This window comes from Saimiri boliviensis, chromosome 2 (genome assembly GCF_048565385.1).
Source record: "Saimiri boliviensis isolate mSaiBol1 chromosome 2, mSaiBol1.pri, whole genome shotgun sequence".
Taxonomy (NCBI): Eukaryota; Metazoa; Chordata; class Mammalia; order Primates; family Cebidae; genus Saimiri; species Saimiri boliviensis.
Genome location: NC_133450.1, coordinates 126,481,486 through 126,505,554, shown reverse-complemented (window position 1 = coordinate 126,505,554; position 24,069 = coordinate 126,481,486). Strand labels below are relative to the sequence as shown.

Sequence of the window (24,069 nt, the reverse complement as noted above, 5' to 3'; positions counted from 1 at the left end):
AGACCATGACGATGAGACTGTGCACTGGCGCTGCACTTGCTCATTCGTATCCTCATTCATTCATGTAGGAAATCATGCTGGAGCCTCCAGATCAAGGCTGGCAAATGACGGCCCGTGGGCCAACTCAGGCTGCCACCTGCCATTTTCAAGCTTTACGGGAACACAGCCACATTGACACCTCACCCGTGGCTGCTTTCATGGCATGGCAGCAGGAGAGATTGCAAGCCCTCAATGCCTTACATAGTTATTATCTGGTCCTCTACGGAAAAATTTGCTGCCCCTGTCTAAATGACTAGAGGTGAAGATAATGTTCTTGCCTTTAGAGTTCACAGCCTCATGTACAGAAAGACTAACAAATGGCGAAGAAAGAGAAAAAGTAAAATTCCAACTAACAAGATGTGTGAGAGAGGAAAAAACGGTTACTCTGCTTGGGAAGAGCTGATACAAGCCAGCCCTTGATGGAGTGGGATGTCTGCACACAGCAGAGGCTGGAAAAGGCTTTCAGAATGAGGGACCAGCGTGAGTAAAGGCACGGAGGCCCAGCAGTGCCTGAAATACTCAGAGGAGTTTTTTCGGAATCCATAGAATAATAAGATGCATGAAGAAAATCAGTATTCAGTGAGGTTAGAAAAATAGATGGGCACCATTTGTTATTTTAAAAATATATTTGTTGGGCCGGGCGCGGTGGCTCACGCCTGTAATATCAGCACTTTGGGAGGCCGAGGTGGGTGGATCACAAGGTCAAGAGATCGAGACCATCCTGGTCAACAAGGTGAAACCCCGTCTCTACTAAAAATACAAAAATTAGCTGGGCATAGTGGTGCGTGCCTGTAATCCCAGCTACTCAGGAGGCTGAGGCAGGAGAATTGCCTGAATCCGGGAGGCGGAGGTTGCAGTGAGCCGAGATCGCGCCATTGCACTCCAGCCTGGGTGACAAGAGTGAAACTCTGTCTCCAAAAAAAAAAAAAAAAAAAAATATATATATATATATATATATATATATATATATATATATATTTGTTGAACACCTACTATGACAACTACCATGCTAGGTCTAGGTATGGATGACCAGACAAGTGTGGTCCCTGTCCTCATGGAGCTTCCATTCTTATGGATGCACCCAGGCTATGGAGGGCTTTGAATACCACATCAGAGACTGAATGCTATTCTATAGGAAACAGGGGCCTTTAGATGGATTAAAGGCAGGTGCAGAGCAGTGGCTCAAGCAGGCTCTGATGTAGGAAGATGGGAGGGACGTGGCAGGTGGAGCACAGTGCCATCAGAGTGCAAGGCAGGTGACGCCGTGAGCCTAACCTGGGGATAGCAGTGGGATGCAATGAATGGGACAGGTAAGAGGCCAGCAGGGCAGGATAATCAGGCCCTGGTGAGACCCACATGGAAAGGAAGCACGGCCTTGGCAGGGAAGATAACTGGTTTCCTTCTCTAGAGACTGCTGTTATCAGCTGAGCCGGAAGCACAGGGGGGTGAGCCAGCCTGGCCGTGTGTCCATGCTGGTCATGCAGAGGCCAGACGGCACCACAGGCCAGCCTCAAGTTCAGGAAGAAGTCAGGATCACAGACGCAGCCTAACCCTAAATGCCGGCCTTCTCAAGCATCCTCACAGCATCCCAAGGAAGGAGCAGGGCAGGCAGAGAGAAACACACAGTTTATCTAGGAGCATGCTGGTCTCATGCTTTCCAGCAGTTACACTGAAGCCCCGAAAGTCCCAGAATGACCCTGGTCATTCAGTGGGCTAGCAGGGTCGTGTGGACTCTCAGGACCCCTGAGGCAGGTAGGATCGGCAAAACTGGTAGACGACCCTCCCCTCAGCCCTCCGCTCGGCTGGGGCCGCTGTAGCCTTCCTCCTTACGGGTTGTGCAATGGGTTTGCTGCCAGGCCTTGCCAGGGACCCCCTCTGCCATGGTGTACCCTCCAATGTTGCAGGCAGGCTAGTCACTGGCTATTCTTGACATCTGTCCTTTGGCTCTTCACTAGGGCCTTGATGGTCTTTGGCATTTTCAATTGCCACAGGAAAGGAGCCCTGGGCCTCTCCCTGGGCTTCCAGAACTCTGACTCTCCTTAGTAGCACCCTCGCCAGGGCTTCCTCCCTTCAGGGCCTTGGGTCTCAGCTCACCACGCGGACACCAGGCAGAGCCAGCACTACCTGCCCCTGAGAGACGAACCCTTCTTGCCTCAACGGTCGTGACCACAAACGGCACCCATGCACAGCTGCACCCTGGGTCACAGGAGAAAGGTCCTTTGTCCTTGATGGCTGCTCCCCCCGGAGATGATCCGCACAGAAAGCCCCACAGTTCCACATGTGTTCCTGACTCCAACATACCTCACGGTTTGCTGACCCCGGAAGTACTGCTGGATTATCAGGGCGGCTTGTCTCTCCCGGAGGAATTTTTTCCTCTGGAGCCAGCCACGAATGTGCTTTTGTATCATCACACAACTCTGCCTCAGTTTATCCAGTCGAAGTTTCTCTAAATAAGCCACTTGTCCGGCTCTGAAGAAAATTTTGGTTTTACCAAACTGGTACTGATTAGAATCCTGGAAGAGAGAAATGATAGAGTCAGAATTAAAATCTTTCAGATTTTCTATCGCGTAATATTGGAAAAGACCTTTAGGAACTCAAAGGTGACAGAAGTGTTATTATTTTGCCATTTAGAGCAGCAAAATTCACATTGTGATCTAGAAATGCATCCTTTGAGTTGTTTAAAGCCACACTGGAGAAAGAAATGGGACTTAGGCTGTGGAATCCATCTATGAGTGAGAAGGGGAGTGAGGGTCACGTGCAGTGATTCTCAGCTGGGCTCCCGGGAACCTCAGCTGCTCTCACGTGGTCTCCACATCAGAGTAGAAGAAACTGGGGAAGTTTGGTTTTCTGTCTTCATTCTGGGTTCTCTTCACCACCGCCTTTGCTGGACCTTGGAACTCCCCATCCGTTCCCATCGCACCTCATCACTGCAGCAATGACGTCAATCCACACTGGGCACCATTCCTGGAGCCACGTGACTCAACGACAACCCTAGCTGACCATATCCTATGAGCCTGGTCCACAGAGGACGGGATTAGATCATGAGAGAACAAAGGACACGAGGACACTGGGAAGGCCGGGGTTCCGACGTGGATTCCCCACGGGGATTCACGGCCCAGGGAGTGCTCTGCTATGGTCTCCTTAGCAGATAAATGCTCGGGGCACCTTTTCTTTCTTCTCAGGTGTTCATGATTACAGTCCTGAGAGTCCGACACAAAGATGAAACAGCACGTTTGGGAGACGTGCTTCCAGGAAGGAGACCACGATCCCAGGAGGTGTGAGGAAACTGACCTGGATGAATCTGTGTAAAACCGCCTTGCACACCTCCTTTTTATCGCTGAAGGAAAGCTCTTGCTTGGTCATGAGAATGCTGTAGCGGCTGTAGAACTCGATGTATGTCCACCTGGAAAATCAAAGGGGATCAAAGCCAGGCGTGTCAGAGGAAGCATGTTGTGTCAGGGGACTCCGCTGCCCTACCTGCCACTGTTGTCACAGGGCACAGGTGGTGGAATCTGTCCTGAGGATGATGGCACTGATCTTTGATACCCCGCCTGCCTGGGACACCAAGACACCCCGAGCACACCTGTCTGCCCCAGCAATCGTCCTCCTTCTCCCACTCAGTGTCTTCCCCAGCACCCCGGAAAGGCAGTGGGGCCGCCACCAGCAGCTGAGATGCAGTGATGGGGTGAGGAGGTGTTGGTGGCTTCTGTCCCCTACAAAGCCTATTTCTCACCCTCTTCTGGACTTCCCAAAGGGCAGTGGGAAAGTCCTGGGGGCACTTTACAGAAGCCGAAAGTATGTGACAAAAAGTATGTGGCAGCCACATCCTTGGTTCTCAGCACAGCTCTAAAGTCGGGCATTTTCCCCCCAAAACAAGGATGGACAACATACCTGGAAGGGTAGCTCTGTGCACTAATGCGAATCGTTTCTAACACGCCGCAGGCCCGCAGCTGCTGAACAATTCTTTTGGAGTCAAATCTTAAAGAAGACAATGTTATTATGTGTTATGGCATCGTAATTGCTGAATATGCCGCTACACAGGCATAGCAGACCTGCCTAGACTGTGGCCCCATGCCAAGTATCCGGCAGAGACTTAATAAGTTTCTGTTGCATGACCAAGAAAAATAGTCCCTCTGCAACATAGTCCAGCAAGGTGCAGTGCGATAGAGAAAGGAGCAGCTGACTCTGATGGAGGCGGCAGGGAAACGGCCTTGGGGGAACTGGCCTTTGGGTTGAGCTTCAAACGACAACCAGGTAGAAAGAAATATGCTAGCTTGCCTGGCCCAAGCACCCACTGACACTTGAATTTCCTTTACAAAACACCCAGCAGGTGGCTCTGCAGCTTACGTCTCACCCACCTAGTGACCCACAGACACACTCCCCACCTCCATAGACAATGCATCCCCCTTCAGGTGCCTCTTTCAGCTCTAGTAAGCTACAAGGGACTCTTTACATCTTACATTCACAGACTTTGGGTCTCTTCCATAGGGCACCTGAGAACAAGCCTAATGCCTCATGCCATCATGTGGCAGGACAAATCTTTGGATATTTTATGACCTTCTACAAACATACATCTCATTCTTCTTTTTTTTTTTGTCAGAGTTTTTCTTTGTCACCCAGGCTGGTGTGCAGTGGCACAATCTTGGCTCACTGCAACCTCTGCCTCCCCGGTTCAAGCAATTCTCCTGCCTCAGCCTCTCGAGTAGCTAGGACTACAGCAATGTGCCACCACACCTAGCTAATTTTTGTATTTTTAGTAGAGATGGGGTTTCACCATATCGGCCAGGGTAGTCTCGAACTCCTGACCTCGTGATCTGCCCGCCTGAGCCTCCCAAAGTGCTGGGATTACAGGCATGAGCCACTGTCATTCTTCTTTTAATCAAGTAAAAGGATCTGGTGCAGTTGCAAAATTTTTTTTTTTTTTTTTTTTTGAGATGGAGTTTCGCTCTTGTTACCCAGGCTGGAGTGCAATGGCGCGATCTCGGCTCACCGCAACCTCCGCCTCCTGGGTTCAAGCAATTCTCCTGCCTCAGCCTCCTGAGTAGCTGGGATTACAGGCACGCACCACCATGCCCAGCTAATTTTTAGTATTTTTAGTAGAGACGGGGTTTCACCATGTTGACCAGGATGGTCTCGATCTCTCGACCTCGTGATCCACCCGCCTCGGCCTCCCAAAGTGCTGGGATTACAGGCTTGAGCCACCGCGCCCGGCCTCAAAAATTTTAGTTGTATGATTTTTTTCAAATCTAGCCTTTCTGCTTAGCCCTGGAGATGAGGGGGTTTAACCAGAGAGGCTAACATTTTATGGAAACGGCAGCATTGCTCTGAATCATTAAAAAAAACCTAGAAACAGGGTACAGTTCAAGACAATTGGAGGCAAATTCTCCAACTTTATGGCAGATACTGCCTCCCCGCATCTTCACTGTGTGTCGTGTAAGAACACTTACTCAAAGGGTAACTTCTCATCATTTGGCTTAATGCACCGAACGTAGTGTGGTGTCGTCGCATTGAGGGTCTCCATGAGCAAGTACAGAGAGCTGCGGAACTAGGAAACAAAGCTGGAGATCAAACGTGGCTCTGAAATAATTTACTGCTTACATCACAGTAAAAAGCAGCTCAACCTTGTTAAGCTACTCGACAGGACGAAAAGTTAACTTTGCACATAAACATCTATTATGAAAGGTTTCAGTCCGTGACTGTGGTTTATCAGCATATTCTCCTGTTCTGGAGAGAACAATTCTCTAATACTCCCAAACAGCAGAGAACTTAATAAACCATGTCATTGTGCACAAATGTGGTTTGCTCCAGCGCGTGCTGCCTTGGAGGTGGAAGGATGATGACGATGAACTTTCTGCAGCGGAGCGCATGTTAGATTGGAAGAGCCCCAGTGTCCGTCCATGTCTGAGTGCCCTGGCTCCCCAGGGCCTGGCCCTGCCTTCAGCCCCCTCGCTCTCAAACACCTTCTCAGTACCTTGCTCCCCACAGTGGTCCGGAAATGTTTGCTGTTTGGCTTGATGACTTGCTTGGCGGATTTAACTGTAATCATCGAACCAAAAGGAGAAGGAGGAACTTGATTTTCTTGAAAAAAGCTGGCACAGAGATGAAACTGGAAAGAACAGAGAGGATCTCAAGGTCCAAAAGCAACTGTCCGCAGTCCTCACTCATACAAGCCACATAAATGGTGACAACAACCCAGCTACACTAGTGGGCGGAAAACAACCTCACTACCGCCTACGGCCAAATCTCAATTCCACAAGAGGATCATCTTCCCTAGGGATAGCCCATGGCTTCTTTCCCCGGAACAGGAACAGAGAAGAAAAGTGTGTGAGTATCTCTGTGTGGGTATCGCTCTGCGTGGGTATCACTGTGTCAGAAAGTGGAACATTATTCTCACCTCCATGCCTGGCTCACACCTGGAATCTCCTCCCTCCTACTCCACATTCCCACCCTTGCAGATCCAAACCCTACCCATGAATCTGTTAAGATGTTTTCCAGCCCCACCCCCTTCACAATGAATGAATTAATCCCAACTTCTCTGAATCATCTTCATCTTGTATTTGTACCTCTTTTAAAGCACTTACTATGTTCTGCCTTGTTTCAGTCATTTCTTTGAATGTCTTACCTTCTATCAGAGTGAATTTCGTATTTTGTTCTGTTTTGAGACAGGGTCTTCCTCTGTTGCCCAGGCTAGAGTGCAGTGGTGCCATCATGGCTCACTGCAGCCTCCACCTCCCAGAGCCAATCATTCTTCCCACCTCAGCCTCCCAAGTAGATGGGACTACAGGTATGTCACCACACACCTTTTACTTGATTAAAAGAAGAATGACAGTGGCTCATGTCTGTAATTGCAGCACTTTGGGAGGCTGAGGCGGGCAGGTCAGGAGTTCGAGACTACCCTGACCGATACGGTGAAACCCCATCTCTACTAAAAATACAAATGTTTTTTAATAGAGGTTGCAGTGAGCCAAGATTGTGCCACTGCACACCAGCCTAGGTGACAAAGCAAAACTCTGGCAAAAAATAAAAAAAAATAAAAATAAAAAAAAAGAAGAATGAGATGTATGTTTGTAAAAGGTCATAAAAGATCCAAAGATTTGTCTAATGTTTTTCGTATTTTTAGAAGACATAGGGTCTTGCCTTTTTGGCCAGGCTGGTCTCAAACTTCTGGCCTCAAGCAATCCACCCACCTCTACCTCCCAAAGAGCTGTGATTACAGGTGTGAGCCACCACGTCTGGCTGGAATTGTGATTCTTTAATGATTGTGTTAGCTGTCCTTCCTGTCATCTGCAATAGTTATCTTTTTGTATCTGCGAGCTACAACTTACCACTGTTCAGAGAGTTCACACACACACACACACACACTCACACACACACACACTCTCTCTCTCTCTCCTTACTCTTTCCTCATATACATCTAGATCCACGTGAATTATAAAATAACTTTAGTTGCCCCTAGGACTTTACAGACCTTGCTTGCTCTCAGGATTTCAACCAGCATGTCATAGACGGTGTCTCTGTTTTTTTCAAGGAAACCTTCACATTTATATTCTACCTATACAAAGAAAGCAATTAATTATTCTCAAAGAAGCCAAAGAAGATAGCACCTAAGTACAAGTTCCATCTCTTTTTAAAGATTAATAAAAAGGCTATAAAGGCAGTCTTACAAAAAGAGGTCTGGTTTGTGTGCATCACGGCAGCAGACTATTATGTATAAGCTGGGAATGTGTCTTCTCTCCCACCACTTGGATTTCTCATGCACTGCTGATCACTCTGCACTCACCTGTCGGCTCCCTCTGGCCACAGAGGCCCAGTTGCTCCCTGTGGTACGTGCAATTCATACAATAACACCTGACTTGGGGCGCCCTTTGCCTTTGAAGCCCACCAGGCGGAGGAAAAAGCTCAGTGGTGTTCATTGGGTTCTAACAGACATCTTTTCCTAAATCAACATCAATATGGTAGAAAGGATAGAAGAACTTGCTGGGTGAGGTGGCTCATGCCTGTAATCCCAGCAATTTGGGAGGCCGAGGCAGGTGGATCACCTGAGGTCGGGAGTTTGAGACCAGCCTGACCAACATGGAGAAACCCCATCTCTATTAAAAATACAAAATTAGCCAGGCATGGTGGTGCATGGCAGTAATCCCAGCTACTCAGGAGGCTGAGGCAGGAGAATTGCTTGAATCTGAGGTTGCCATGGTGGTTTGCTATCTCAATCCTTTTTTTTTTTTTTTTTGAGACAAGATCTCACTCTGTCACCCAGGCTGGAGGGCAGTGGCATGATCTCGGCTCACTGCAACCTCCGCCTCCCAGGTTCAAGCGATTCTCCTGCCTTAGCCACCAGAGTATCTTGGATTACAGGTGCACACCTCCAAGCCTGGCTAATTTTTGTATTTTTTAGTAGAGACAGGGTTTCATCATGTTGACCAGGCCGGTCTCGAACTCCTGGCCTCAAGCAATCCTCCCGCCTCAGCCTTCCAAAGTTCTGGGACTACAGGTGTGAGCCACCATGCCCAGCCAATCCTATATTTACAGTACTCTGCCAGATCACAGCTTTCCAGGTTTCTGTCCCCTCCCTCCACCACCAGTCACTTGGGAGTGACCAGCTCTGACTCACAACACCGGTCTCTGCAATAAACACAGACAAGCACGAGCCATTCCCATGAGCCCTAACACTAGGCTGGGCCACGAGGGCAACACCCAACCAGGACGTGGGAGGAAGTATGAGCTCCCTTAAGAAAGGAAAACAAGTGGCTAGGCGCGGTGGCTCAAGCCTTTAATCCCAGCACTTTGGGAGGCCGAGGTGGGTGGATCACGAGGTCGAGAGATCGAGACCATCCGGGTCAACATGGTGAAACCCTGTCTCTACTAAAAATACAAAAAATTAGCTGGGCATGGTGGCGCGTGCCTGTAATTCCAGCTACTCAGGAGGCTGAGGCAGGAGAATTGCCTGAACCCAGGAGGCGGAGGTTGCGGTGAGCCGAGATTGCGCCATTGCACTCCAGCCTGGGTAACAAGAGCAAGACTCTGTCACCAAAAAAAAAAAAAAAAAAGAGAGAGAAAGGAAAACGAGTAAGAATGTGCATGGAGGCCAGGTGGTTATGGCGATTTTTACCTTCTGATTTCTAAGCTTTCAGTGATGTGATTTTAACAAAAATTTTTCATTTTAGAGAAGTCACATTTGTATAGTAAAAAGAAAAAGGAGACATATAAAGAAAAAAGATACAAAAGATGAAAAAAAGCACAAAGATAACCTAGAAAACCCATCATCATCTCGAGTTAACCTAGGTTACCACTGTAATACAGTCCAGTTTAATCAAAAAGAACTTCAGAAAAAGATACAGCTTTCATCATAGGAAAGAATTATGCTGTCTTGATTATCACAACTTCATACAGAAAACAAACTGGTAAGAGGTTAATAAATTCACAGGAAATTAAAAATCAGAAGTGAAGTCTTCTAACAACACATTCGTCTTTAAAGTAGTGCCGTTGAAACTCAGGTATTTTGTCATAAAAGCGAATCAGGAACCATTAAACACGCACTCATCAAAGCTACACGGCAAGTATGACTTGAATCTGACTAGAAACGTTCCCAGCCTGCCTGCTCCTGGAGACTGTGCTGGTTCTGGGTAGACAGCATTGCTGGAGACCTTCGCAGTACCTTATCAGCAAAGTGCTGGATGACGAAGGATGTGTTCGACATTCTAGGCTTTTCAAACAAAGGGTTCTTGTTGACAAAATTATTATACAGCTTTTGAAGCCAGTTTTCATCAGTTCCATGTGGTAACTGGAAAAGAAAAACCAAATAGCAAGTAAGAAAACTAGAGATTCATACAGGCAAGAAAAAGCACTAATTCTAAGAAACCAAGAAGATTTGGCACCTTAGAGTTAAATGCTCTCAATCGGAGGCTATTTATTTATTTATTTATGTAATGTTATTTATTTTTATTTATTTGAGATGGAGTCGGGCTCTGCCACCCAGGCTGGAGTGCAACAGCACCATCTCAGCTCACTGTAACCTCTGCCTCCTGGGTTCAAGCGATTCTCCTGCCTCAGCCTCCCAACTAGCTGGGATTACAGGCGCCTGCCATCAGGCCCGGCTAATTTTTGCAGAGATTGGGTTTCACCATGTTGGCCAGGCTGGTCTCAAACTCCTGACCTCAGATGATCCACCCACCTTGGCCTCCCAAAGTGTTGCGGTTACAGGCATGAACCACTGTGCCTGGCCTTAGAGGCTTTTTAAAAGGCAACTTTAGGCATTAATTTGTCCTTGATCTTAGTCTTTAGGGCACTTTAAAAATTATTATTAATTAACAAATAATAATTATAGATATATTTGTGGGGTATTTGAGGTGATATTTTAATGGATACATCAATGTTCCTTTAGAAGAACAAGACTTTAAATAGAAATCACCGCAGAATAACTTCAGAATGAAGAATTTTATTTCTATGAAATAGGCAGTATTTTACTTCTTCCTCAAGAAGTCTAAAGGTTCAGGAAAAAAGAGTGTGGCTTCCATTACACAAACATGACTTTTATTCACAGGTGAATGGGAAAAGACTGCCACCTGAATAGAGTCCTCCCCTTCCCCTAACTCAGGAAAATAGCGTTTCTTTTGTTTTACTTCCTAATTAACTCACTCCTTGAAATAAGGGCATATCTCCTTGTACTAGGCTAGTTGAGGAATTTGTTCTTGATACACGTGATTTTTATTAGACAGAAGGAAACCCCATGTCTACTAAAAATACAAAAATTAGCTGGGCCTGGTGACATGCACCTATAATTCCAGCTACTTGGGAGGCTGATTCAAAGAGAATTGCTTGAACTCAGGAGGTGAAGGTTGCAGTGAGCTGAGATCGCACCACTGCGCTCCAGCTTGGGTGACAGAGCAAGACTCCGTCTCAAAAAAAAAAAAAAAAAAAATCCTTTAATCCCAAAACCTTACTATTCTCCTAGGGATTATTTGTTCTTGTGGCCCCATGAGAGACACTGTTAGGCTGCCCACTTCAGAGTTTCCCAGAGGGAAATGGTAAGAAGAAAACTCCTAGAGAGCTCTTGCAGTGAATCATATGATGTTGATTTTTCAGCTATAGCTGATGACTCACAAGGACCAGGATATAAAAGAAAACTCAGTTCTCATTAGTCACCGACAACTGGAGTGGAGTCACCTGCTATTTCTGTGCCTACTTCTACATACACCTTGGGACAGCTTCAGAGTCCACCTCTGTGTCGGATGACACTTAAGAGGTGGTGCAGCTCCGCAGGGGTGGTCTACGCAGGCTGAGGTGGGAGGCCTGGCAGGCCCTCTGGGGTCCCTGCTGTGGATGCCATCCCAGCATTAATACCCAACCAATTGGGTAAACATCAGGACCTTACAAGCACAATTCAAAAAAATGGCTTTGCAAAATGCTCATCTGTTACTACTTAAAAGTGGAGAAAAACAATTATTCTTAAAAGTTACCAAGCATTCTTCATCCAGTAACTCCAAAATTCCCATTTTTGCTTCAATCAGGTCAATAACCGGTTGATTGTCATAGAAATCTATCAGTGTCCAGGGGATATCTTCCTTCATATATTCTTCTTGTTCCAGTTTGAAGACATGCTGGGAATCCAAAGTTAATACAGAAAGTAAAACAGAATATTAAAATGTGTTTCCAAAGAGCAGGACGTAAGCATTTGGAAAATGTAAAGAGTTGATCTGTAATGTTTTTGTTCAAACACGAGGACCCTGAAGTACAGACCACATCCATATGATGATCAATACCACAGAGCTCCTAAAGCAGGTCTAGCTGTCATCTTCCCACCTGGTCTGAGTGGGTCCCCATCTCCTAGAATGTCGCTTGGGCCAGCCTATGTCACCACCAGCACCACATGGTACTCAATGTGGTCCTAGGGCCCCCTCCCGCTAGCAGCTATCCAAGGACAAATCTAGCCTCTTTGGCCTAATGCAGCCTGGCTGGGTCGTGCCAGCTGCCTGAGAATGCTAGTTGCGGGGCCAGTGGGAGAAACCCACTGCTTAGAGATCTTTGTGCTCTACCTCTTCGGGCAGTAAGTATCCTTCCCAGAGGATGTACTCAGGTTTACCATGGAGGATGAAAGGAAGTTTGGCTGGCAGGTGGCGGGGGTGGTTGGGGGGCATCAAGAAGAAAAGCCTCCCATTGGAGGAATCCCAGTGGGAACCACGTGAAAGCTCAATGGGCACTTGAGAAACGCACCTCAAGCAGGTTAGAAAAAATAGGACAGGAGGCAATGCGGTGGCAAAGAGTCAGACCACACGAGACCTTCACGCCCTCCCTAGAGAATTCTGGGCTTATGGCCTTTCTCTAGGAGCAGTGAGGAGCCACTGGAGGGTGGAGGGGTTAAGATGAGACCTGGAGGATGGCTTAGAAGAGCACAAGACTGGAGGGAGTGAGACCAACAACAATTCAGCCCGATGCTCTTGGTGGCTGGGACTTGGGAACAAGGATGGGAAGGGGAAAGGTCAGGATGAACGTCAGGCTCAGGACACGGGGTCCGTGGCATGACTTGACCACAGAAAGTCACGTGGAGGGTAAGCGGGCCGAGAGGGGAAGGTGGTGCCAGCACTTCTACACTTGCTACTGTTGAACTTCCTGGGGGCATCAGGTGCAGGGGACAATGGCAGCAGACGAGGGGGACTGGTGACCGGGAGAGTCCTAACCAAAGCTTTCTGTGCCAAAACTGGAAGGTACTACCCATCCTGGGAGGATGTACACATTGACAGATGACTCAGGAGGAAGAGAAGAGGTGAAAAGAGGAGAAGGAGGTGGAAGTGGAAGAGGAAGAGGAACAGGAGAGGAGAGAAAAGCAAAAATAGAACTGCAGCCTCTGACTTGTGATTTTTGGCAAGGCATCTGCACACATGTCACTTTGTGGTTAAGGTGAAGCTGTGGGGGAGCAGCACGGGACTGCAGCCAGGGGACAGGGCAGCAGCCAAGGAGAGTTTGACTTCAGGTGAGATATACTGAATAGGTACTTGGAATAAACCTCAGCTGGAATTACTAATGTTAAACTTCCAGGAAAGCCTTGCAACTGCTAAAGAAATAAAAAATTATAATGGAATGAAATTTAATGCTTATATATTAATTCTGGGTTAAAAAAAGAAACTTCTGAGTAGGATTCCATATTAGGTCTTCTCACAATATTGACTCTTTTAAAATTGATACATAATAGTTGCACGTAGTTACATGGCAGATCTGATATTTTGACACATGCGTACAATGTGTAATGATAACTCATTTTTAAACCATGGAAACAGAGGCTCAGAGAGCCCAGGGTCCCAGAGGGAGGAGGTGGTAGAGCTGAGATTCAAACCCAATTTAGTTTGAGCCAAAGCCCACGCTCTCCAAGACATCACGCTATTTTTCCTCAGGGGTTCTGAGGGAGAATAAGACTGAACACTAACAAAGGTATAGCCTTTCCCTGAAGTAACTGTTAGGATATTCAAGTGTGATTTCTATTATGAACTGGAATCAAAATTCTTCTCATGAACACGTAGCTGAAGTTTAGGATGGAAGCTAAAAGGAAAATGTGAGTTAGTAAAAAGCATTTTAAATTTCATGGCTTTTCAGAAACAGAGCCAAATACAAATGTTAAGGAGGCAATTATAAAAACATGAGAGTAGTTTCATGGTAAAGCCAATTGTAGAATGATATCCAATCAACTTTTAATTTCATTGATTTCTGTTAGGAGCAGACAGGCATCAGTACTGTTGGGAATTCAAAAGCGAATTCAATATAGTTCCTGCATTTAGGAAAACTACTTAAGAGGTTAAAACTGTATTTAATAGACATAGCAATAACAAATGCCAAAACAGCCAAAAGTGGCATTTAGTCAACATTTTAAAAATTGCCTTAATCATCTCTCTATCTCAGCAATTAACTTGTTATCTGGTATACACAATATGCACTCCATGTCTTTTGAATAAATAAATCTTCCCAGTGGGGAAAAAATTGGAATCCATCTCCAGTCTGTTTCCATGGGAAGACACATTTCATCTTAGCGGTAGTCAGGAAGGTACCATATATGTCTTGTTCTAAATTAAGGCTGGAGAAACTCATTCCCATAATCCATTGGCCATCTGCTGTTTAGTGCTGCATGCGCCGAGATAAGCACTGGGCTGAGAGAGACAAAGAGTGCCAGTCCCGGCCTCTCCAGGTGACCAAGTCTATTTGGAGACATGCATGCAAATAATAATAATTCCATGTGACAAGCCTGTGATAAGGAAGCACACAGGGAGAGGCCAGGAGGTGTCACAAAAGGCTCTCAGGGAAGCTGGATCTCAAAAGACACGCTGGGGTTGGCCAGATGAAGATAAAGCAATGGGGAAAAACAGGAGAAGGTGGGTTAAGGCAGAGAAAGCAGCAATTTCAAAGTCAGAGAGACTAGAAAGAAAGTGGAGGTCTCAGGCAACCAACTAAGTACTTTTGTCTGGCTGCACAGAGGGTCTGTATCCAAGAAGGGCAGCAAGGCTCATGCGTTTGGCAGGTGGTTCAAAACAGATGAAATAGATGAGAGGGTGTGATTTCAAGATTTGGCCACAAGGTGGTGTAGTTACCCAGCATGAGGCTCCTTGCATAAAAATTCAAAACCTAAAGGAAAAATGCCTCTTTCCATGAACACACACACACACACGCGCGCGCACGCGCGCGGCTGAGAACTAGTTAAGAAGGCAGAAAGGTCGCCTACCATGTTAAACTGTTGTTGCAGTTTTTCATTAGCGTAATTGATGCAAAATTGTTCAAAGCTGTTCACGTCAAAGGTTTCAAAACTGAAATAAAATTTAAACAAGTTAAAATATAACCTGAAGTAGGACATATGCATTTGTTTAGAGATATTTTTAACACTTAGAAGCTTAAACGTTTGCTGTCATCTACAAGTTTTAAGTACCCCTCAAAGCTTCTGGTTTTAATGATATCCTGGTAGTCAGTTTATAAATAACCTTTTTCCTGCTCGTCCCCTGGAAGGAATCTGATAGGTATAAAACACCTACCCCAAGCCAGGCCATAAAACAGGCATGTAACAATATGATGTAGTCCACACAACAGCAGCAACATTGGCATTATTATTCTGACTTTATAGATCAGAAAATAAGACCGAGAGCTTAAGAAACTTGCCAAAGGTCACACAGCTTGCGTCAGAACTTAGCTGCGAAGCTGCCTCGGAGGCCCGTGCCTCCAATGAGAAGGCAGTGTGGTTTCCTGTCCTCTCCTCGTCTGTGGAGGGAGGAGCAGCACCACTGCAGCACACTTTGCCTTCCTCAGGGCTGCTTTCATAGTTCCTGGAGGAAAAGGGCAAAGTCATTTCATCTCCCACAGCCCAGCACGCCCCGTGAGGGATGAGACAGACACGGCTGGATTCCATGTCCAGATTTTCATCAGCTGCCTCTGCAGTTGCCTTGGAGTTGCAGGCTCAAGAACCGAGAGGAGCCCTTGGGGACAGACCTGGGAAGCAGGATGGATACCGCACAACGGCGAGCCGCATGGGGCCCAGAGCCGTCAGGATGGACCGAGGGGCAGCTGCTGCTCGGCTCCTGCCAGCTGTGGCCATGAATGAATGAGGGGCCAGGATGTTAGATCACCTGATTCTCAAGAAAAGTCAGAAAACTGGGACTTTTAAGTAAATGATCCCAGTCTGCAAAACATGGTATGGGCCGTACAAAACAGATGCACCAAATTCACCACCTGGCCAGATGAGCTCCTGCTGGAAGGAGGCTTGCTGAGCGCTTTAAGGTGTCAGCGTTTATGCATCTCACCTCCCTTAACCCTAACACCGCCCCATATGAAGGGCTCCTGTGCCTCCCACACAGGAGGGTCAGAGAAGGGGTGCCCGTGGTGAGGACCTGCAGCCAGCAAGTGGTGCCAGAAATGGAATTCGACCCCAGTGCTTGGTGCCTCCAAAGCTTCATCCTGAATCACTCTAATCCTGAGAGGTTCCTGCCAGCTCCAACCACGGGTCCCCAGGAGTCTCACTTGACTGAGCTGGTTTGGCTCCATCTGGAATTCCTGGGCCGGGTAAGAACCTGGACTGTCCCCTAGACAGCCCCAAGGTGACTCATAGCAGCCCTGACAGCCCCATTCCACACGCAGCCTCAGTTGCTCAGAGATTCGGAGGCTGGTCTGCTCATGGGAGCAACGCCAGGGGTAGGCCTGGGGGAGATTTAAAAGGGTCTCACTGAGCTCTGCAGCCTACAGCTGGGGCCAAGGACAGAGCTTTTTAGAACCCGGCAAAATGTCAAACATCAACGCATTATGTTTGGGCACAAAGATCTGAAGTTTAGGACCCATGGAAAGACCTACATCTGTGACTTAAAATGCCAGAAGCACATTGGCTATGCTAACAGTTGGCACTGGAATCGTGCTTATGGTTTTCAAGGCGCCTGCACAACATAGTTTCTTTCATCTCATCTTCAAAATCCCCCTGCAAGAGAGGCCCCATCTTGTAGATGTGGCAATTGAGGCTTGGAGAGGTTCCGTGATTTTCTTGGGGCCACGTAACTGGTATGCTACAGCGCTCACTCCCAGGGGTCTGACCCGTAGACCCAGGCTTTTCCAACTCTGGGTCCAAAGGATATAAAGACATGACAGGCCAGGGAGTCACCGGCCCTCTTTCAGCTCAGACCTTGAAGCTCATAGCTTCAGCTTCACTTGCTTTCAAATATGCTAACTCTTCCTTTGAGGTTTCCTTATTTCCAGGTCAAACTGAGCTTTCTCAAAAGTTGCAGGAATGCCTGTGCGAGGGTTAGCCTAGAAGTGAGGCTGCTGGAGCGGGTGGGAAAGGCCTGGGCCCAGGCTGCAGCTGGGCTGCTTAGAAGCAAGCTGATTTTTTTGGAGGTGTATCATGAACTAAAGGGTGGCAGCTAACATGCTATTCTTAGCAATTCTGAGACAAATCTTAAACTTTAACAAGTCTTTGTGAATTTATAAAAACAGGTTTTTCCACTTAGCTGAAAAATTCTAATTCCTTATTATAGTGGTCCTGAATGCCGCCTGGGGACCACAGTCCAGCTTGCTATTCCTTGCACGTGGCTGCCCTTGCTCTATCCTCACCCCCCTGCCAACCTCCAGCACACCTTCCTCCCTTCCCAGAACTCCTCCCAACCTCTCCTGCCTGCCTGTCTCCCCCACAGTCTCAGTCCCACGGCATCAGGGGCCACGTGTCTATTCTGCTCAGCAATCGCCTCCAACACAGAGCCTGGGACATAAACAACTGCTGGATAAAAATATGAAACAATATACTCTTAAAATATAGGACTGCCATTTAAAAAGACATTTCTGAAATACCCAAAAGAACAGGGAATAACAGAACAATCACATATCTCCACCACAATGAAACAGGACTATTTTTAATGAGACTATCAGTTTTTAAAAGTTCACTTAGGGTTTTACAGGCTGCTCAAGCACTTTCTTGGCAAAAGACGAGATAATTAATTGACGAGACTATCCCAGTAATGTATTGTTTTATAACTGTTGACATGTACTATTAATTGGGAGCCATAGGTATTAACTTAGGATCTAAATTAAACAAAGCAACTCCCTTGAGGCACTGTCTCCTATTCCACAGCTCTGGGAAAAGCTGCCTCTCCAGCTGGGTGCAAGTCCAATGGCATGGTGTGGCCCTGTCCTCCTCATCCCCAGGAGGTAGCCGCAGGGCCATGAAGACCAGGGCTGGGCTCTCACCTCTGCCTGGGGAATGGGGTTGAGCCGCTTTTTGCCAGGGTGTGGGGGATGATCCCCCTATCCAGGTGGAATACCTCATGATGCCTATCATGGGCCGGTCTTACATGGGCCATCTTCCCCTTCTCCTGCTAAGAAACCAGGGTGGGTTCCAGGAGAGGGGCAAGGGCTGGGCACTGGGGCCAGCTGCTGAGAAAAGCCTGAGGGACAACAATCTCCACGGAGCCCTCCACGCCAGCTTCCACGCTGGCTACTCCACAGCAGCTTCAGCAGCATGAGCTGGGCCTGGGGTTTAGAGGAGGAGGACCAGGCAGAGAGACTGAAAAAGAACCCAACTCCAGAGTGGGATGAAGGGTAAGACCTCCTGGAGAAGGGGCTGGGGAAAATCCAAGATCTTCCTACCCAAGAACGGAAAAGGACTGAGGAGTGGAGAGCAGTTGATCAGAGACCTGGGTTTGACTTCACCTCTGGCCGCTGGGCTTGGGCAAGGTACAGGCCTAGGTGAATTGTAATCCCCTGAGATTCAGATGGGAAGGGACCTCAGGGTTTTTGGTGGGAAAAGCAGTAGCAAGAGCCTCACACTGTGCTGGGTGCTCCCACTTGCGGAGCAATTGTGATCAAGTGATTGAGTCTTTCTAAGCCGTGGTTGTTGCATCTCTGAAATGGGGATCATTACAAGGTTGTTTGAGGGTCAGGCGAGAAAGCCTCTGGAAAGCAAGCAACCTCAGAGCTGGTACACAGTAAGCTCCTGACATTGGTCATTACTAATGCGGCATCTCTTAAAATGCTTTAAATACACAGCACCGTAGCCCAGGAGAGTGCACTTAGCATCTATTGGGACAAAAGCAGAGAATGTTATCTTTCTAATCAAGCAAAACACAACGGAACCAGAACGAAATGATCGAAAACTCATGGGCTGTCAACATTTAAAGGAGGAAAGGCAGGCTCACCGAAGAGAATCTTACCCATAAATGTCCAAAACACCAATAAAAGTGTGCTGCTTGCCTGAAAACTGCAACGCTTGGTTAATGCTCTCCACAATGAAGTGGAACAGGTGAGCGTAGATCTTCTTGGCCAGTGCGTCCCTGGCGTGGGCCGCCTGAGGCCTGGTCATGGGTTTCACCACTGTCTCGAAGCTTGTGACAATTCTGCGGTTGCACAACCACTGAGCAACTCGGCCACTCTCGAGACCCAGGAGCTCACAGAATACCTCCAGGTGACGGTCATCCTCCTTCAAAAACAAGCACAAGCCCCATCAGGGTGGCCCAGCCATCTAAAGCCACACAATCCTACCCGGCAACGGCCCCTGTTGGGCAAGAGCTGAGGAGTAGCTGGCATAAGGATGCGCAGGCCTCAGGAGGTGGAGACAGACCCAGAGGAGAGCGAGAAGGCTGCAGTGCATGGGTCCTGCACCTGGCCCTTGGCAGACCACCCCTGCCGCAACGCCAGGGAGTCCCACACTGATTTTTCATTTTAACCAAAGAACATCATCGGTGACTGAGGCCAAGCAGCCATCCTCGCTGGACCCCGCCCTGTTCCTGTGGGTGTGGATGCAGCCCTCTCTCTTCCTTTTGTACCACCCTGGGCCATTGGTCAGGGTGTGCACTCACCCTGCCCCACCTTGTGTGGCCAGGGGTTTGCCTAGATAGTTGGCCCAGGTGGTACCTGGGTGTTGCTGCCAGGCAGAAGCAGGTGGGGTTCCTGTGGCTGAGCCAGTGCCTCCACTGACTCAGTGGGCTGGGGTGGGACTTTTCCCAAATGCACAGAATGAAATCTTGCTTCTCCCCCAAGCCCAGGCATGAGAGCTGCCCCACTGGTCAGCAAATGAAAAGAGGGAAGAGATGCCCCCATTTCCCTTCAGCTGGTGTGGACAAACGGCTCCTGTCCTTAGGCAAGGATGTGACTCCCGGCTCCTCTCTCAGGCAGGACAACTCCCAAGGCAGGCTCACCTGCAGGCACCATTCCGGCCCACCAGGAAACCCACAGAACTGCACTAGAAAGCCTGGGGATGCAGTGGAGGAAGCCAAGGAAACAGTCTGGTCCCTCCCTGCGCTCCACCCACACCCCTGCTGATCAACATCACAGTAACACAGAGCTGGCTTTGATGTGCCTGACCTCATAAGGGAAGGGACTGGCAGAAGCATTTGGTTTCCTTCCTTCTAAGAAAGAGTGAAACCTTCTGAGTCAAAAACAAGTCAGCTGCAGGCACTGCTACGGGAAAAAACGCAAAGGGGCAGCAGTTTTTCAAAAAGTCAGATGGCTTCATCCAAATTTAGTGCGTCCAACACTTCAGGTTCCTGATACAAATGGATGGCAATGGATCCCAAATCTAGGACCAATAATTATAGGACTGGGAATTTTCTACAAATATATTTAGAAGACTTTCCAAAGGAATTTCAATCAATTTTAATTCCTCCTTCAAAATGCTACCTTCCTAACAAGCTTCACGGGAGAGGGCTCAGTGTGATGGCATTTGTCGGGCAGACATCACATTTTTAGTCCATGGGGGTTTAGGGGAGAAAGAGCAGAGGCCCAGCTTCTCTGAGGTAACCAAGCAAGGAAACAGAGGGAGCTGGCACTTCAGACACACCACACTCTCCCGCAGGCCCCTCCTCACCCCTCTCCCTGCTTTCCCACTTTCGGAACTGACTGACTCTGGGAGGTCTGGACACTGTGGCGGGGGCGGGGGCGGGGGCGGGGTGGAGGGTGGGGGTGGGGGCTTGGGGGTTGGGGTGGGGTGGGGGTGGGGGTAGGGTGGGGGCTTGGGGGCTTGGGGGGTGGGGGCTTGGGGGGTGGGGTGGGGGTGGGGCTTGGGGGTGGGGTGGGGGGTGGGGCTGGGGGGTGGGGAGTGGAAGGGGCGCTGAGGTGAGAGCTAGGGGAGAGGAAGGAGAATTACTTCCTGGTCACAGCAACAGGCCTCATGTCCTGAGCCCAGGAGCTCCTGCTCCACTAGGCTCTTCTCTCTCCCCAAATCATTGGTACCAGAGAGCCAAGAACTCACCGGTTACACAAGATGATAAACTTATTCCCATCAGTTATTTGAAGGACATGAATATCAACATCGTTATGGACTGGATATTTGTGTCCCTCCAAAACTCACATGTTAAAGTCCTAACCCCCAACTTGACAGTATTTGGAGAGAGGGCCTTTGGGAGGTAATCAGCGTTGGCGCAAGTCAAGAGGGCGAGACCTGCCATGCTGGGATCAGTGTTCTCGTAAGAGGCATCGCAGCGTCTGCTCTCTTTCCACCACGAGGACACAATGAGAAGGGGGACGTCTAGAAGCCAGGCAGAAAGGCCTCACAGAACTCACCAGGATGACACTCTGCTCTCAGACTCCCAGCCTCTAGAACTGAGAAAACGAACGTCTGTGGTTTAGGCCACTCAGCCTGTGGCATTTGGATACGGCCATCGACGTTGACTAGGACACGTCACTGTTAACGCAAAGCTTAAAGGTACGCAGATTCTGCGTTTCCTAGAAACATTTTTTACTTGTGTCTGTTTTCTCCTTTACATGGACATTGACGAGACTAATTAAACACATACCCCTCTCCCAAGAATCACTACTCATCATGTGTGTCACAGAAGAAACACACATCAACTTGTGTCCATTAAACAAAGAAACCTATCACAAAACTTACATGGGAATACATTCCCAGGAAGCTGGCACCAACGATGTCCGATTCAAGCAGGTGTAAGGAGGTAGGGGTGTCCGTCTGCTGAAAACTACCCAGTACCCTTAAGGTCCTATGTGGTCTGCAATCCCTCCTTCCCCTTCTGGTCTCTCTGGATACATGGACCTTCCATGTGTCATGTACACAGCCCTTCCAGCCATTTCTCAAATGGCGTCTCCTGCCTGAGGGTTTCTGCACTTGCTGTCCCCTCCACTTCAAACGTTCTCTACTATCCACAGGCATGACCTGCTTCCTCATCTCCTGAGGCCGCTGCCCACCACCACCTTCTCAGGTAGACTTTCTCTGACCACCCAGCATGAAAGACGCAGCCCCTCTGCATGTCCCCTCTGCTTACTTGCCTCTGTGCCAGCCGTCACCAGCTGCTGGGGCCCATACTTGCTTGTGTGTCTCCTCCCTCCCCCGATCACAAGCTCTCTGAAGGGCTTCTTGCTTTGTTTTGTTCACTGCTGTTTCCCCAGATCCTATTATAGTCCATGGCACTTCGTAGGTGCTCCATACATATTTGAATAAAAGAAAAACACACAGGCCAGGCGTGGTAACTCATGCCTGGAATCCCAGCAATTTGGGAGGCCGAAGCAGGTGGATCACCTGAGGTCAGGAGGTTGACCTGGCCAACATGGTGAAACCCCCATCTCTACTGGAAAAAGTACAAAATTAGCCAGGCATGGTGGCAGGCGCCTGTAATCCCAGCTACTCAGGAGGCTGAGGCAGAAAAATCACTTGAACTCAGGAGGCAGAGGTTGCAGTGAGTAGAGATCACACCACTGCACTCCAGCCTGGGGACTTCAGCTCCAAAAAAAAAAAAAAAAAAAAAAAAAAAAAAGAAAGAAAGAAAAAGAAAAACACACAGAGGATACATGATGGATACATTTCCCCTCCTCTACTGTTGCAAGGGGAGGAGGCTTGACTCCTTGGAGGCAACCCCTGGAAACCCTTTGCTGCCTGCTTCCTGTGAAACCAGTCTACCCAGGAGACCTGACTATGCCTGGCGCTAAAAAGCCAAGGCAGGTCGGTTGCAAGCCGGTTCCCCTGTGACCCTCAGAGCAATGGAAAGTAAAACAAACGAGCATCTCACACGAATGGAGGACCTCTCGCTGCCCACCGCAGCGATCTGCACGTTGCCCAGATGTAGGATGGCTGCCAGGATTTTAAAAACGTCCATCTGAAAATCCTCCTTGAAACCTGAAAACAAACAATTTCCCAGGTTAGGAATGCTGCATCTCTTCTCTGACTAGATGGGCATCTGGACTCACTGGAGACATGCAGGTAGCATCAGTGCCAAGCTCTGGGACAGGAACATGAAGTGGACACCGGGGGCATCTGGGGCACTGTTCTTTCTAGTCGGCTTCTGTAGACTCATGACATGCAGGTAGCACACACATACCATACGTGTCTACACTGCAGTCTCCTCTTTGACATGGCTGCTAGGAAATTCAACACAAAAATTATCATCCAAGTAACCACTTCACATCAGGTTCCTTGGAGAGTCATCTCGCCTTTATCCTGTGGTTGGTTTATTTTGAATGATTTTCCAGTTTTCTTTTTGCTCACAAGCTCTCGGAATCCCTGAATTATTTTTAAGGTGGGACTGCCGGAGGGATTCCATTTGCCCCTCCAGATCCTCTGCTCTCTTCCCCAGGGAACTTGGTATAAACCAAGGCAATGGCCTTTCATGCCCTCTGGCCTGTGGTTGGGTTTGATTCATGGGGAGGCCTGGCAGGAGAGCAGAGAGAGGAGCAGAGAAGGCTCTGAGTGTGTCCTCCCCAGGCCCTTTCCCTGCGAGGCTGCCTGTGACTGGCTGCAAGGTCTGACTGACAGAAGGTCATGACTCCTCTGGGGCTGACTTTACCCAGCTCTCCTTCCAGGCTCCAGAAACACCCGGGTGCCCACATGGGAAAGAGCAGTGAACAGTTCTGCTGCCGCCCCCAGGTGCCCACTGCCCCTTGTCTTAACAGCTCCCCTAGACTCCACTCACGCCTTTGGAGTTGTAAATAATAAACAATCCTTCCCTCTTTTATCCTACTTCGAGCCTGCCCCATGTTCCCCATTGGGACTTTGACTGCTGTAGGTAGAACATAAATTATGACTACATATCATATGCATTCACCAAGGGGATTGGCATATTTCCTGGAGCCAAAAAGAAACAAGGCCAGCTGCTAGAAAGGACTATGTTTGAACTCTGTAAATCACAGTGGAGACCTGCACGCTGTGAGCCTGGCTTTGCCAGGTTGGGATCCCCTCAGTGTGTGGTGACAATGTGGTGACTTCAGGAGCTGAGAGACGCACTCGGGCAGGTGGGCAGGTTCATTAGCATTGTGGCTGCCTGGTCCACCCGGAACGGAAGCCAATGACCCGTCACTTAGGGATACCTGGAGTTTTCATTAGCAGGTAGGTCATGCTCTTCAACAATTTCAAAAACTTACAATCTTTATTTTGTGGAGATAGGGTCTCACTCCGTTGTCCACAATGGAGTGCAGCTGCGTGACCATGGCTGACTGCAGCCTCAACCTCCTACATGCAAGTAATCCTCCCACCTCAGCCTCCTCAGCAGCTGTGATTACAAATGTGTGCCACCATGCCCAGATAATGTTTTGTAGAGACGGAGTTTCGCCATGTTGCCCAGGCCGGTCTTTAATGCCTGGACTCAA

General features: G+C 48.4%; 1 protein-coding gene across 6 annotated transcripts in view; it reads right to left on the bottom strand.

Annotated features, from left to right (window-relative positions):
* Positions 1-24,069, bottom strand: part of MYO5C (myosin VC) — a 115,684-nt gene that overhangs the window by 63,441 nt on the left and 28,174 nt on the right. For all 6 annotated transcript variants that reach the window (XM_074394234.1, XM_003941618.4, XM_010352387.3 and 3 more), the window contains 11 exons: positions 22,497-22,603; positions 18,693-18,958; positions 14,741-14,822; positions 11,496-11,636; positions 9,695-9,820; positions 7,508-7,591; positions 6,011-6,145; positions 5,487-5,584; positions 3,931-4,017; positions 3,331-3,442; positions 2,341-2,552 (listed from right to left, as the gene is read on the bottom strand). In XM_074394234.1, coding sequence (XP_074250335.1) covers positions 2,341-2,552; positions 3,331-3,442; positions 3,931-4,017; positions 5,487-5,584; positions 6,011-6,145; positions 7,508-7,591; positions 9,695-9,820; positions 11,496-11,636; positions 14,741-14,822; positions 18,693-18,958; positions 22,497-22,603 — 1,450 coding nt within the window. The remainder of the gene's footprint in view (positions 1-2,340; positions 2,553-3,330; positions 3,443-3,930; positions 4,018-5,486; positions 5,585-6,010; positions 6,146-7,507; positions 7,592-9,694; positions 9,821-11,495; positions 11,637-14,740; positions 14,823-18,692; positions 18,959-22,496; positions 22,604-24,069) is intronic.